Source organism: Phoenix dactylifera, chromosome 2 (assembly GCF_051530095.1).
Source record: "Phoenix dactylifera cultivar Ajwa chromosome 2, Ajwa_hap1_PhDact_Kaust_v1.1, whole genome shotgun sequence".
Classification (NCBI taxonomy): domain Eukaryota; kingdom Viridiplantae; phylum Streptophyta; class Magnoliopsida; order Arecales; family Arecaceae; genus Phoenix; species Phoenix dactylifera.
In genome coordinates this window covers 6,743,707-6,760,733 of record NC_143191.1, presented here as the reverse complement: position 1 = coordinate 6,760,733, position 17,027 = coordinate 6,743,707, and the positions used below count along the sequence as shown (strand labels likewise).

Here is a 17,027-nt window from a genome sequence, read left to right as displayed (position 1 = left end):
ACATGAGAACAGCACACAATATTCTACCAAAATTAACAATATCCAAAATACCTGGACGAAGAATCATCTTTCATTTCCCACAAACATACCTACCAGATCTGGAGGCCCAGTAAGGTCCACCATGACTGCGATACAAGTATGACAACCTTAACAAAGGCATCAGAACAAGATGTCAGTGGCCATAATTGCATTCCTGTAACCACAAAAATGAATTCAAGGAGTGTTGCAAGAAAGAAGAAATATTCTGCATTTTCTTTCCTGAATCAAGGAATTTTCCAAAAGCTTTTCCAAATGAACTCATCTCTCTTTGCTTGCATCTGCACAACATCTCAAACTAAAAAGGGGGACGCCTGCATGCTAAGACAATGTGCAGTGCCACCAATACCTAAAATAATCAAAAACAATTATTCTACGACCAATTGTGTGTATGGTACAAAATAACTCCAAAATTCTCCTCTAGATAAATTTCCTGAGTGTTGGAACATCACTGGTACAATCAACACGCACTGCTCAATTTTACCCCACTAGGGAAGAATCTAGCACATCTACACCGTTTCAATTTGACAAGAGCATCCTGTATTCTCCCGAGAAGGATATCAACATAAATGGCTGCAAGTGTAGCTCTAGGATTGTTAGGCAGTAGAGACAGAGCTTCCTTCAGAAACCGGCTAGCCTGCTCATGATCCCCCTGAATTATAGACATGGCGGCAAGATTTACATAAAGAGCTCCACGAGCCTCTTCAGGCTTCAGGAACACCATACCTTGGGGCTCTTCTAAAGAAGTTTTGGCATTCAAATGACCATTCACCTCCTCACCATCCCCACCTTTCTCTGTCCTCCATTTGTCTCTGTCTTCATCACTGTATGGCAACTGAACTTCATTCTTATCTGAAATATAGATCGATAAATGTTCAGCTGCTTCTTTAGGTTGGTTCAGGTGGCAAAGTGCTTCAGCAGCATAAACATGACTTAGAAAATTGTAAATTCTAGAGCAGTCTGGCAACTGCTGAAGTGCTTTCGCAGCAGCTAATGCTTTCAAAGGATTTTCAAGGCTCAACTCCACATAAGCCAAGTCTCCAAGAACAGCCTGCTTTATCAAGTTGTCTACTTTCTTGCATGTGTCCTCATATGCAGAGACAGAATTCTGCAAGGTTGAGTTCGAGCTCATGCCTCCTTTAACTTCCTTAGAATCATCATTTGCACCGACTGTCGTAGAAGCTGATGTTGCATTAGATGACTTTGAATCTCCAGCCAATGCATTCTCGTTGCTCAAGTTCTTGCCACCTAAGGAGATTCTCTGGTTGCTAACATCTTCCTTTTTTAAGTTAGTGCCGGATTTTGTCGGTTCAGAATTGTTTAATAAATGCAGAGCATTAAGAAGACACTGCCGGGCAAATGGAAGTGACAGCCTGTACAGACCATCTGGACTGATCACACCATCTCCTGAGTCATCTAAACACCTATATTTCAGGTTTTTATCATCAATGACTAGTTGCCTCCATCTGCCTGTACCAACAACATGAACTTTAACCTCCTCACCACCTGATGATGAAGCACTGCTAGGTTGCAAAAGCCCCTTCTCTAAAGCCGAAAGGCAACATTCAGCAAACCGGAGCCACAGAAGGGGTCTGTTGAAAAAAATCAACCTTGCTTTATTGAAACAACAAGCTGCAACCAATGGTTTTCCACAAGCAAGATACTGCAGCCCACAGTTGTAAATAATAACAAGAGACTTATCCTGTGAATAGATAGAAAGCTTCAGATGCTTCTCAGAATGAAGTAACATACTGCTTTTCAGTGCCCTAGAAAAGGACATAGTTGAAATGTTGTGTTTTCCAAGTTGGTGATATATACACCCAAGATTGTTGAACATACTAAGAGCTCCTGCTTCTGTCCTGTTACTCGATGTCATCAAGAGTTTTATCGCCTTTCGATGGTTACCACGAGCATATTCTAACTGAGCCTTCAAAAGGAGTGCTGTAGATGAATCTCTGCATCGTGCAACATTAATAGCAAGCTTAACTTCACGCTTTGCAGCCTTCAGGTTCCTATTAAGAAGCAGTAGCCGCACCTTGTACAGATGCAAATTTAGCTTCAGATCAATGGCGGTCGCAGCTTGATCAGCTGATGAATTTGAACAATCACTTGAGGCAGGCCTACCAAAGTTTTGACTTCCAGTATCCAGTGTTGAATACAAGGTCTCATATTCCAGTGTGTCAACTGATAAAGTTCTTGTCAGAGCATTATCAGGAACATTTGCACTGCCACTTGAATCTGAACCAGAGGCATCTGGCGCAGTTGTATTACTTGTCACGGAAATTTTCAATCCTTGGTTAGAATGATGTTGAGCAATGCTTCCATTACCAACTTGGTTTATCATGTGCCCAGCACCAAAAGATTTTTCAAGATACTGAATTATATCCTAAAACCAGTAGAGTAGGTTATTAGGACAAAGAATCAAGCACACAAACAAGTGAAAAAGAAACCATCAAAATCATAGAATAGTTAAAACAATCCCAGAAAACTAGCATACTTGAGATCTAAAACCATGATAGCATTAAAATCAATAGCAGTCCAAAGTCCAAGCTCATGTTTGACATGAAAAAAAAATAGTCTTTAAAAAAAAAAAAAATGCCAAGCAAAACATTCGATAAGGGGGGCATGATCAAAAATAATGCAAGACTAAGATGTGTAAAGAATGAACTAGAAGTATTGTCATACCAAGGGCTAAGTTCCATGATGCAGAACGACCGACCAGAACACAAGCAGATTAGGTTGATCAAACTACTGTGACAAGAAAACCTTGATTAGGGGCAGGATTATGTGCAGAGATATGCTTATCTTTCAGAAATTAAACTAATAAGTCCAACAAAGAAAAAGAAAATTCTAAAACACTAAAATGATGAGAAAACATTTTGTTAGATTGGACAAAATTTACGTACTGATCTTCAAGTTATCAATAATGGTTCATCTATATTAAACAAGAATTACTTCTCTCTTTCACTTATGCCCTCTAAGAATGCAAACATGCAATATATTTAGATTCAACTCCCACAACCTTTCTCTCATTTGTTCTTAGTCCCATCCAGACCTTTCCCCCATAATGTCATATCTATTTAAAGACCTCACCTCCACTCAGAGACCCTTCAAAATGACCCAATATCTCAATCCAGCCAATAGTCAAATTAGGAGTTCTCTCGCTAATCCTTCTCATTATAAGATTCCTAAAGATTCTAAAATTTTCTCTTAATCATGGTATGTACCATCTATGAAGATGTCAAAGCAGAAAGATTGATTTGATAAGATACAGTATAAGGTGGTAAAAAGAAACCAGGAAAGGACCAAAGAAACCAGGAAAGCACCCTCCCTGTGTCAGAAACCAGCCATGGTTTAGCTGAGGTATGAGGGTTGGACCAGATCAGACTGACTTAGCCTGAGTGCAGTCCTTGACTTATGCTATCACAATCAGGCTGGGCCTAGGTCCGCCTTTAGCAAGTCTGAGCTGGGTCAGACCGAACCCAGGTCCAGAAGACAGAATAATGGGTTGGGTTACTCAGGGTTGGCCTGGCCCTAACCTGATCCATAAGCATCCCTATGCCCATGGCATGCAGCTTAAGGCATTTGAATATCCACCGCTGCTACAGAAGCTCCTTACAAATGGATTGATGATAGTGAAATGAAAGCTGATTTTAGCAAAGCCCGTAATGGTGGCAACATGTGGAAAGAGACACTCTAAAACTTTAAATAAAGCAAAGATATTCCATGTATCACATTGATGGATGGAACTCGAAATCCTCACAAGGTTTTGCCTTTGACATAAACATCATTCTGGCAAGCGTATTAAATGTATACTAGTGAGGAGGGGGAAAGATACCAACAACTGAAAGAGGGAGGGAAGCGAGAAGGAAAGGGCAGTAGACACATCTCTACTGTTGGCTTAAACTCAACTTTTACCAATAAAGTTTTAGGTGACTTTGCACATGGAATTCCATAGAGTTCCATGGATGTCCACATGCTGTGGCTTATTTCAGTTTTTTCTTGCATCATAAAGTCTCTTTAGGCAATGTATTATTAGCATTCTTTTGGTTCTTAACTGAAACCCTTATATGTCCCCTTAGAAGAAAAGGAGATATTCATTTTTATAATGTGCACCCCTGATGCTACAAGGGCCTAGAAGAGCCATAGATACGATAGGTATTTAGTAGAACAAACGCTATCAAGATATCATCTTCTATTTTTATTATGGTTTTTTTCTAAATGTTTCTCTTTCTCAATGGCTTCTGCATCAACAAACCCCAAGATCTCTCTCTTGTAATTATCTTAACCTTATTGTCATTTATCACTTTTACCTTTTCTGTTGCTTTCTTTAATTACGAATACAGCACAAGTTAATCAGCCCTGATCCAAGAAGCTACAGAAAAACTGTGATTTCAACTCTCTTCCTAAGACTTTCATATCTTCAAATCTGAGGCCATGCCTACCTCCTATATCAATTTTACATCAGGATTCCATCCTTTATATTTCAAACTAAGAGAAATTTTAAAATCTTACTGAATATACCAGAAAGCTAAATTTTGTTCTTTTCAGTCATCAACCCAATCAAACCCTTTAAAATTCTCGTCCAATTATCATATCCCATCAATTTGATATCAGAAGCCTCTTATCATTGATTGCCCTCTTTGGCCATAAACAAAAGTTCTATAATTAAAATGGAAAATTGTAAATGAGATCATGAGTATGCCAAGAAAAACAGTAAACATCCCAAGCCCATTTTCATATCACAAAGAAGCATTAGGGACAAATGATTTTTCATGCTATATTGATATGATATCAGATAATGGCTTTAACTTATGACTCGTCCTCAACATGTCCACAAATCAAGCTTCAGGCGATACAAGATATAAAGTACTTCGAACTCTTGCACTGTTTTTTGATGGTGCTTCCTGCTATATCAGTAAAATAGTCTCATATCAGAGCCAATAAAGTTAGCAAATTAAATTATTCTCTTTAACAAAAATATAAGTTCCCTTATTTATGGAATACTAGCAAACATAACATAATAATGGAATAAGTAAGACACATATTGGCAGTAAAAAGATTCCATAGACCCTGAGATGGCGAATTAGCTTTTTTTATTTTATTAACCATCAGTCAGTCTACTACTTACATCATGGCTTCACCTCATTTGCAATGTGAACTGCTATTAGAGAAACAATCTAGTTCAACAATAATGTAGAGCACAAAGATGATAAGACCAGTAAATCCACATTAAGTTCAAAGACCAAATCCCAGGTAGCAATCTATATGGGGCTTCTGACAATGGAGGTGCAAAACTGTAAACCCGGTCCATGCATTTTTCCACAAAATGTCTCTGATGTTGAATAACAACCAGATAGCATGTAACCTATTTTAGAAGCAGCAAACTGAGAAATGGCACATGCAGAATGCAGATGTATACAAAAATCTGGAGGTCAACAATGCAGATGCTTAGACAGTAGCGATAGATTCTCCTTTGATACTTTATATATAATCTGTAATAACTGTAATAAAAGTTTACCAAATATAATGCTTTCAAGCATATTTCTATATCTATTATGGAGCTCCACATCATAGAATTCCTAACAGATACTAAGGCAGGAAAAGAAAGCAGTGGCACCTCCAGTGTATGAACTTACTGCAGCTTTTGACGCATCTTGGCAAGCTAATGCAACATCCAATAAGAGAAAGCATACATGAACAGCCGTTGCCTGCACAGGAACAAATAAAATATCAGGAAAATAAGGAAGCAGATGCACCTAATAATTAAAAGAAAAATTGTTTTAGCAAGTAAAACCTCATTAATAGGTTCTATATTTTGATACAATGGTTCTAGAACTGATAAAGCGAGTGCATATTCATGAAGATGGTAGAGAATGACTGCCTGGAGAACATCAAAGTGAAGTAATAGCGTCAGTACCAAACCAATTTTAATTTTCCTTTAAACATGACTAGGACAAAAATTATCAGGAAAATGATCAATATACAGAAACTTACGATGTTCAGCATTATAACAGAAGTGTCACATTCATCTGGATAAATAATGTTGCTGGTATTTGGAGCAGAAACTTGTAGTAGCATAGTATTATTCACTTTAGATCCTGAGGTTGTATTGCTATCAATATTGCTTCCAACTTCCATCCGCTCTACCGAAGCATGAACAAGGTCTTCACTTCTCTTCTGTATGATTGTTAATAAATTGGTCCAAAGTTACATATTTGCAATTCAAATAGAAAGGATTATTAGTAAAATTTCAAAATTCCAGGGGAAAAAGTCCAAGACAAAATGACTGTAGCAAAATTAATTTGAACGGGTCATTGAGAAACTGCATAGTAACTTGTGCTTTTCTAGAGACCAAATGACAAAATGAAAAATACACAGAAACAATATATGATGAAGATTACGCAATATAGTATAGACATATATAATAAAGGTTATGCCCCAAGTATCAACAATTCTTATATAACAAATACACAAAGACATCTCAAACTTACTAATTATGCTAACTCAGATAAACAATCAAAAAGTAGAGCAGATGACAGCAATAAATGTGTATAGAGATTAACTTGAAATTTCCTTAAATTTATGACTAACACTTAAATATGGAGCAAGCATAGAATCCTTTGCCAATGTTATCTTAGGAATAAGTAATAAGTGAACCATTGAAACATAATTAGGCATTTAACAGATAATCCAAATCCAGCAAATTAGCAGTTATTAATATTTTTCAATAAGTGAACTAAGGAAGGCTTAAAGTCAAGATCCAGCAAATTAACAGGTGACTTTTCTGCACATCCCGGTTGGTAACAATCCATACTGACTGGTGATGGCCCCATCCTGCTTGGTGCCAGTCAGTACAAATTGGAACAGCCCCATTACAGAGGGAACTGGGGACCAACGCACATCCTAGGACTCTGTCTGCAACCTTATCTAAGATGCCCAGTACAGGCTGGGAGCAACCAGGACTCAAATTCTTGGAACAAAGTATACAATATACATTGTTCCAAGAAATCTACAACATTGGCATGAGATTTCCATATAATAACAAGGACCTCAACAACAATAGTTAGCACTTCTGCTCCATAATAATCGTAGTTAAGCATTCAGTCTGCCAATAAATCGGTTAAAAAAAACACTTTACGATGAAGATAAATATTATATTGCCCAACCAACAAGCAGAATATGGAATTACTTGTCATCTTAGTCTTACCTTAATGTTATTGAGCACGTCAAGCAGCTTCGCTGGATCAGAACAACCATCATGGAAGTATTCTGCAACAGCAATGTTGTGAAGAACCTGAAAATTTCATATTCACAAGTCAAATCATAAAGAACTAAAATATTTTAAGCCCCCAGTCATGTACAAAGATGATTTCCCCAGGGATTACTCAAAAAGGAATTCACTTGACCCAAGGAAAAATGACGAACAGTTCGCAATGTTGCACATCAGATACAAGTACGAAAAATTTTTAAAGCTCTAATTTCAGATTCTATGACACTAAACAAGATCCGCATTCTTTCCATGGGAAATTTGCACCAGCACAATAATGCACATAACATATGCATGCAGGATGTGATTTAAGTGAACAACATACCACAGAATCATAAGGCAATGAATGCACATCAAGCCAAAAGCAATCCTCAATCTAATTGATGCCTTCACGGATTACTAAAATTCAAATGATAGGAAAAAATGACAACAGGCTATATAGGCCTGTTTTCGTCACCAAACAAATCCCACCTCACCCACCAGATATTTACTTCAACATGCACCCTATATATCTTCAACTCCAAATGGTCAATGGCATGAGCAGACAACTCACGGAAAGGAGGTCAAACTCAAATCATCAACTTGGCACACAAGAAAAAGTTTCAAGATTTTAAATTTCAGTGGGATGGCAGGTTGTCCCACTATCCCAAGTGTCAAGGTAAGGCACCACCTTATATGTCAGGATAGGACAATTAGAAATGGATTCGGACGGGATGAGATATCCATGGTCTCAAGTATCAAGACACGAGGCATCCCATTCCACGGAAAAACAAAGCCCAATCACATGATAGTTAAAAAAATCTTGAATAGATTCAACAAAATACCTTTTTATTCTTTCAAAAGAGAACTATAATCAAAACGGTAATGCATGCCGAACTTATGCTCATAGAGTAATTAGATAACGAATGTATGTCAAAGTAAAATCAAACTTACTTCTAATTGATGTCTTCACTATCCATTGAAATTCCAATAATGGAAGAAAAATGTTGGTAAATCATTGCATGGTAAATAGGCCTCCTTTGACACCTTCCAACCCCACACTAGTCACAATAGATTCAACATACACTATGTATCTTCAAGCTTAAATGGTAAATGGCATGATAGATACTGAATAACAGCTCATAAAAAGACTTCAAATTATCTAAGGAATTCTAAGAAAGTACTTATGTACCATGACATTACTGAACCAAATTGTGATCCGAAATGGGCAAGCTTGGCGAGGGCCTCATAGTTGAAATGAAAAGGAAGCAACTTGTGTGAATCATATACCATTATATGGGATAAGGTAGTAACACAAAAGAAAACTGATCTATAAAAAGGAAGAAATAGTTGATGAATAGATCAACAGTATATTCTAAGGAAGGATCAAAATTATATGAAAGATATAAGCTGATTATTGGAGGTATTGACAAAGAAGAGTGGGAAAAAATAGACATACTGGATAAAGATATGAAAAAAGGGTAAAATTAAAAGTTAATAGACATTAATTATAGTATGCACAAAACTGATACTAGAGAGGTGATGATCAAAATTATTTGTAAGTATGCATGGAAAAAAAAGGATGGATTATATACCAAACAAAAGGGTTGCTTAATATCGATGAAAGACAAGGCATTTTTAATGAAAGGGTACTTAGCTAGTGAGTTTAAAGCTGTCTGTACTGGACATAAGTAGAAAGTATAGAATGATCATTGTGAAGAATTACAAATCTACACTCCAACTATGGATTTCCATGATCTATTGGTGAAGACCAATTCAAAATGAACCAATTATATCATACCCAAACAATTCAGGTGCATGGGATGGATGCAAATGATAACTACTTGGGTGAAGTAAAGCAACGATTCCATTGCATTAAAGATAAAAAAGTGTCATATAATGCATCCTTAATCTCTAATTGTGATCATTGACCTAGCTTTCTTCCTTTATTAGAAAGTTTCTAAAAAAATTCCAGTCACCGAACTTAAGTGAAAGGACTTACATCTTCGATAGAGCTAAATTTTTAGTTTTGTTTCCTAGCTTACTCTGCCAGGTTTAGTATTTTCAGGAAATTTTTTAGTCGTACACAACATAATAGAAAAAAATAAAAACTGAGAAACAACTCATTCCTTTAAAATCGATCGCGAAGGCCTGCAAAAATCTCCAAATACTAAAGTATGTGATTGCTTATAAATTAACAAGTGCATCCAAACAAAGGTGAATGAACAACCGACCAACAATTCCAGTCACATAAAGCAAGAGTAAATGTACATGGAAACCATGAGCACGACCTTATAAAGGATGTGGGATCAAAAAAATCAAATTTTGGATAAAAATTCATCAATATAAGTCAAAAAAATACTCGACAACAGAATGAATCAGATGGCTTGGGTGCAAACTACCAGACCAAGATCCAAACTGATCAACTGTGAAAGAAATAACAGAAACAAGAACTGTTCAAATAAGTCGTCAACGAGAGACAAGACCCGGGGGAAAAAAATCGAAACATAGCGGACACCTTCAGATCATCGCCTTTCTTCTGCAAAAGTTGATTCAAGACATCGATACACTCGGAGAAGCGCCGGCCCTGGAACAGGACGGCGGCCTCCTTGGCCAGGCCCTCCGCGTCAGAAAGCGGTCCCTCCTCGTTCGCAGGCCCATCCTTGCCCCCTGCTGCCGGCGAGACCGACGACGCCGACGGCTCCCGCGCATCCATTCTCACAGATCGAGCAGCCCCAACCGGATCCGGAGGCCAGAGCAGCGGCAGCGATAGAGGGAGAAGAAGGAGACCACACCAAGCGTAGGCTCGCACGCCAGCGATTGGAGAGAGGAAGTTAGATTCGAATCGGGGCACGATTAGGGTGGGGAGGGGGCGAGGGTTTCTCGAAACATGATAGGGTTTTAGGGGGAGAGATGGTTACTTTGGGGGCTTTTAGGGTTTGAGACCGCCATGAAGGTGCCCGAGGTATTTGGTTTGGTTGAGAGAAAGAGAGGGGGGTGGGGGAAGAAGAAGAAGGAGATTTGTTTTGATCACTGGATGTTAAGAGGCAGTCGAGCGGCGGATAAATGGGTAGTTCTAAATACACCCCCCCTATTGCTCAGGACACCCCCCAAAAATTAAAAAAAAATTAAATACTCTCTACACCCCCCATTTGCTAAGGACACCCCTAAAAAATTAAAAATTCCTAAATTACCCCCACCCTCCCCACCCCCCACCTCCCCACCCCCGCCTCTACCTCCTCCTCCCCCCTCCTCATCCTCCTCCTCCCCCTCCCCCTCTTCCCGCCCACCTCTGCCTCCCCCTCATCCCTCTCCCCTCCTCCTCCGCCCCGCCTCTGCCTCCTCCTCCTCCCCCCTCCTCATCCTCCTCCTCCCCCTCCCCCTCTTCCCGCCCACCTCTGCCTCCCCCTCATCCCTCTCCCCTCCTCCTCCGCCTATTCACCCTCCTCCTCCTCCTCCCTCCTCCCTCCTCCTACTCCTCCACCCCTCTACCTCCGCCCCCCATCCCCATCCCCTCTTACTCTGCATCCCCCTCCGCCTTCTCCCCCTTCTTTGCCTCCTCCTCCACCCCCTTCTCCTCCACCTCCCCCTCCTCCTCCTCCTCCTCCACCTCCCCCTCCTCCTCCTACCCCTCCCCCCTCCGCCGCCTCCTCCCCACCCTCCTACCCCTCCTCCCCTCCCCTCCGCCGAACAGAAGGATTCTGTTCGGTTGAGGGTTGCCGAACAGAAGCCTTCTGTTCGGCACTGGATCGCCGAACAGAAGCCTTCTGTTCGGCACCGTTCAGCCGAACAGAAGCATTTTGTTCGGCGATCCAGTGCCGAACGGAGCACGAAACGGAGGAGAAGGAAGGGGGGTGTACTGAGAAAATTTCAAGGGCAATATGGTAATTACACTAAAGGTTAGTTTGGGTATTTTTTTTTTAATTTTTGGGGGGTGTCCTGAGCAATAGGGGGGTGTATTTAGAACTACCCCGGATAAATGGAAGGACGGAAAATTAAAAAGCAGCTTTGACATGGACAAGTTCCCTTCAACGAAGTGTGGGTAGCACAGGACACGTGCAATGCACGTGTGTGAAAAGAATTAGGGAAGTTTATTATTAATTAAATTCGTTTTTAAGATTATAATGAAATATAATTTGTTTGATATAATTTTAAAATTTAAGTTCCAATGATAAAATAGATGCAAAAATTAATTAAAGAAAATACTTAGTTGGACATCATGGTTAGATCCATTAGAAGATGTAATTCTTTTCTCCTAGCTAGCACCTATATGATTTGGATGAATAAATAGGGATATTTTAAATTTTACTATCAGTTAAAAAAAAAAAAGGGTATAAGCTACAGTGGATATATATTTGAAATCTAAATTCTATTATTCCAAAAATTTTATATCTAATACTTTTTTATTTTTAAGATATATTTCTATTATTGTCAATTTAATCCATCTACTGAGCATAAAGTTTCTTGAATTATTGAATTTTTCCAAGAAAAATTTGGGTGATAAAATGGATGCGAAAATTGATTTAAGAAGATACTTTGTTGGATGTCATAGTTACATATGCTAGAAGAGGCAATTATTTTTTAGTAGCTAGAACCTCTATGACTTGGTTGAATAAATAAAATTATTTGGAATTCTAAACCTATAAATGAAAAACACACTATAAGCTACATCGGAAATGAATATGAAATCTCATTATCACTATTCTTTTTTTTTTTTGCAGTATTTCATTTCTCCTTTAAGATATTTTAGGATGTGCTTATGTTATTATTAACTAAATCCAGGACCATACAATTCTTGAGTTATTGAATTTTTCAAAAGTTTCATCCATCAATAATTTTTTATAACATTACATGTAAAATATCCTTTATTTATTCTATCCAAAAAAAATATCCTCCAGATGATTTCTTTTAAACTTCTTTGCTTGTCCTTTTTGAGAAAAGTGAACAAACGCACATCAAAATGATAATATTTTTTATTGACTTCATTTGAAATCACTAACAAGATATTCTAATTGAAAAAGTGTTAAAAGACATGTAAGTTGTTAGGAAAGAGATATACATATAAAGGAGACGCTTGCAGTTGTATTGTGCCAAAGTGAGATATATATACAATAAACATTAGTAGGGATCAAAAAGGTTTAATTTTTTAAATATTTACAAAATTTATGTCATATGCTTTTATATAAATTGTTTGATATGGAAATTAGCATGTTCTTTATAAATTAAAAATGTGATATGTAAAATTATTTTGAACAATCATGATTGTTATCTTTTTTTGAAGTTGCATATAAGTATAGGTATTATACTTCCATACACTTCTTTTTTAAAGTTCATAAATCCTTTGATCCCTCAGTCTTTATTTTATTCCCTGATTTAACTAGATTATATAAAATTGATGCATTAACATAGACTATTGATTAGTTGAAGAATGCATGTAAAGCTTCAAGTTAGCGTTTCGCTACTTGATCTAGATGCAAAATAAACATAACCTATATCAATAAATTGATGGATTGATCTCTAACATAACTAAAGGTTGATGAAGATGATGGCTGCTAAACCATATAGTTTATCTATATATGATTCAATAAGTCAAATTTGTCTTCATTGTTCCATGCAAGAAAATAGTTTGAGATACATAATCTTGATCCAAGTATCTTAAATTAATACAAAATAAAGTCACGTGATTTCTCCTAAGTCAATATTTCTTTATATGTCTACATTTTGCCATGAAATATCTTAGCACTATTTGGAGCAACATAACTTACACCTATGCGACACATATGGTGAAAGATATATTAGCGAATATGGTGAAAGATTAAGTTGGAATAATGATATACTAAGGCACTATGCCAATTTAGGCCTTTCTTGCTCCCCTTTTCAATTTTCTTTACTGCTACCTCACCCTTAGTGTCCTAAATTGTGAGGTGCCCTTTTTTCGTGGCTAGGGTATTAAGTTTCTTCAATATCTTTGTTCTACTAATAGAATTCTAGATAGGTTGGGAAAAATACTTGTTGTTTATCAGCTCAATGGATCATATTTGTAGCTAAAAGGAGAGTAACCATTTTGAACAATGGCTATTAATTATTTGACCGTAAGGATTGCCATGCTACTCTATTGATATACAGCGCATGACATCTCAATGGGGGAGAATTAAGATTTCTTATGTGTATCAAGAGAGTAATAGTTTGGTACCCTAGCTTTCCAACATTTGGAGTCACTCTGCAATGGTCTTATTTATGGTGTCAGGATTTTACCACTGATTTAGTTTTCATAGCCTATATTTATGGACTAGGTTATATTTTTGTAAAGAATAATATAATTAATTTTAAGGTTATTTAGAAAATCATGAATTAGAGAACCTATTCATTAGGAAAAGACCAATGCATTGTTGTTGGTTCGTATTTGTTAAACAATTTTACCCAACTGTATAAATATGTAAAAATGTATAGGATAAACTATATGAAAATTTCTTGTTAATGCCACTTTTATGTACTGGCATTGTCTCTTTCCACCGCCCTCCTTCTCTTGAACCTCAGCCATAGACAACACAATTCTATTGACCCTACCATGTTCTTAGCCATATGCAATGCCACATTTGCCTATGCCAAGATCCCCAACTCCTCCTCTCCTTCACCACCACCTAGTGATCACTTACCTTCGAGCGCATTTGCATCCTCTTTTAGTGCTACCCTTATTTCTTCCCAACCACCTACCTCGCCTATTTTATGGTGGCAGAGGCCTGAATTTGCAATTGCTCTCCTGCTAATAGCATCCATATCACCTTCAAGGACTACCTCCTTCATTACAAGAGTGCTCCCGTTAACTAGGCCAACCTTTCTATCAACAACAACATCTACATCGATGATTATTATATCATATTGGCTAGCCAACATAAGAATAGAAGAGCTCGTCTAGGACCTTGCCGCTACCACACCATGGATTGCTAGATTCATAGTGATAAACAGGGATGGGGTTTACAAGGTGGCATAGTTTGTTGAGAAGGTAAGCTGGAGTAGATGCATGTAGTGTCTTTAGGTGATGCTCAATAAGATAGAGGGGTGTCTGTCATATGCCGAAAGAGGATAGCGAATGACTGTGCTTCCACCAAAGTGCTCAGTAAAAAAAGTGGACACCCATTCTGCGGCTCTATTTGCCTTTTTATAGATATGAGCTACGACAAATGATATACAATTCTTGGCAGTTTACAAATGTCCAACAATAGGCATTGTTCAGTAATAGATCTTGAGTGTTTTGAAATCAATCTGACCACTATAGTTGAGTCGTCATCAAAGATAATATGATTAGTCTTCAAGGAAATAATAGCATATCACATTTCCTCCCACGAAGCTTATAACTCTACCCCCAAAATGGATGGGTTAAAAAGTTGTCTCCCACCTGCCGCAATAATCTAAGAGTCCGGGCCTCTGATTATAAAACTCGCTCCTCCTCTGCTGGCTCTATCATTAACACTACTATCAAAGTTAACTCTTATAAAACTAGGGGGTGGGGGCTCCTAAGTAATAAATACCATCTTGATAAGTTGTGAGATCATGAAGGAGTCCTCAGTGTCCCAACCTATCACCAGCTCTTCACTCTGAATTATTTTGGTAGTTTGCATTATTGCATTATCCAATATAAATCTAGATGAAGAAGATATTTTTTTCAAAAATTCGTGCATTCCTTGTATGCCAGATATGACAAACAATACTTGCAAAATAGATATATTCTTTCCTGCTTTCCAATTTATGAGCATATGATTTTAGATACTATAGAAAGGCTTCAAGTGGGGATGGTGATGCCAATAATACGATTAAAATATTAGATAATTAGCATACCTGCAATGCCTTTGGGCATTGAAAGAGAGCATAAGTCACTAATCCCTCTATGTTTGAGCAAAGATCATAATTGGAGGTAATATTCAACCCTCTTTCCATCAACATTTTCACAACATGGGATGTGGTCCCATGCCAACTTCTATAAAAATAAAGACACTTGAGGGTGAACTCCCAGCTTCCCTACCCAAGCACTGTCCTTTCTATCATAGGAAACCTTCTTAAATAATTTAGAATAAATCACACCAAAAATTCTGAACTATTTGGAGGTTTTCCATTTTCTCTTGAACTTAATTTAGTGCAATCAGATCATCAAACTTTCAACTTTTTTCAATTAGAACCTTGGTTGTGAATTCCATTTGGCTGTTATGACGGAGTGGTCACGTGCTGCCATGTAGCTTGCTAAAAGTTGAAGATCTGTCCTTTTCTTGGTTGATGTGGAAAAAAGCCTTAAAGTCCTTCTCCCCTCTTCCAGCTAAGATTTCACTTCCCAATTCTATCCCTTCGTCGTGTCCGGTTACTAAAGATTGGCGATGGCCACGAAGCGAGCAGCAAGAGTGTGTGAGAGAGAGAGGAGAGTTGGAAGAGAAATAAAGGTTGTTTTCGTTACATTTAAATAGGTGTATAAAAAGGTTCATATTGCGGGTTTGGAGAAATGGAAAAAAATAAATCTCGTTTTTCTTATCGAAGAAAAGAGTGAAAATCCTTACTCTAGGAACATTACTTTCCATGCGTGGCTTCCGATGAATGTTTTCTAAAGAGCTTTGTTAGGTACAAGTACGTGTCATAAGCTTTCAATTGCATCCACTTACTTAATGAGCTATTAGGTGTTGTGGTACTACGGATATCATGTCGTTCCATGCTATTCTCCCAACATTCCATGTCGCCCCTGAGACCTCCGCTTATTAGTTTGGTGGTTGTGTGGTATTTAACAGAATTCAACATGCTACCATGCCTCCGTACGTAGCTTTTGTCTTTGCCCTTTGACTTTTGGCTTCAGCTTTTAGACTAAAGTGATTAAAACATGCCTTGCCTGACACTCATAATAGTCTAACCTAGACCATCGCTAAGCCCACAAGCTAGCCCTTTATTATATCACTATCTTTATCAGTCAATGAGATGGACAAACACAAACAATGGAAAAGTTTAAAATTTTTATAGCATTCTTGATCTCTACAAACCAAAATCTTTCTTTCTTTCTCACGCAAAATACAAACAATGGAATCAAGAAATGAATAATCAGAAAAAACAAAGATGGAGAAATATGACAATATGCATATTACTTAGTTAATTATGAAAGCTATTTTTTTTTTTGACTTGACAATCTTCATTACAATATTTAAAGCATAGAAAGCAGTAACTCATTACAAACACTTCAAAATTTCAACCAAAAGGCTATCAGTAAATTTAATGGTAAGCATCAAGCTACTTCCAATTGTAATACATAAGATGAAGAACTTCAAAAAGTAAATCCATGAAAATCTCACGCCTTAATCTGTATCAATCCAACTTCTTGAGCTTCTTGAGGGATAAAGTAAAAGAAAAGAAATGAAAGAACTTGTAGTTAATGTGCATTATTCGTCTAAATCAAAATCATTCAATCTTTTTCTCTCAAATCATAACTGTGACATCAAGAAACCAAGAAACAAAAGAACTAAGATAGTTAAAGAAATAAAAAATGGTTTGATCTAATCACTTGAACAATGTCGTCATTATCAATAAACAATCTTTTCTTATGTAATCAATCTCTTTCTTTCTCAGTTTTCTTTCGGTTGTTAATTGATCATCACTCATCGCCGAACGAAAACACCACCACCCTCTTGGCTATTGTTGGTCCCCTTTCACCGAAAAGAAGCGATGGGATTTGAATATGAATAAAAATCGAAACCCTAATCAAAGAGGGATGAAA

The 17,027-nt window shown here is 37.5% G+C and overlaps 1 protein-coding gene across 1 annotated transcript; it reads right to left on the bottom strand.

Annotated features, from left to right (window-relative positions):
• Positions 1-223: 223 nt before the first annotated feature.
• On the bottom strand, positions 224-10,341 carry LOC103719537 (uncharacterized). The gene is made up of 6 exons (XM_008808826.5): positions 9,804-10,341; positions 7,247-7,333; positions 6,034-6,216; positions 5,834-5,920; positions 5,676-5,747; positions 224-2,422 (listed from the first exon to the last, which is right to left on the bottom strand). The coding sequence occupies exons 1-6, from the start codon at positions 9,999-10,001 to the stop codon at positions 497-499; spliced, it is 2,553 nt and encodes an 850-aa protein (XP_008807048.3). The 5' UTR covers positions 10,002-10,341; the 3' UTR covers positions 224-496.
• Positions 10,342-17,027: the final 6,686 nt, after the last annotated feature.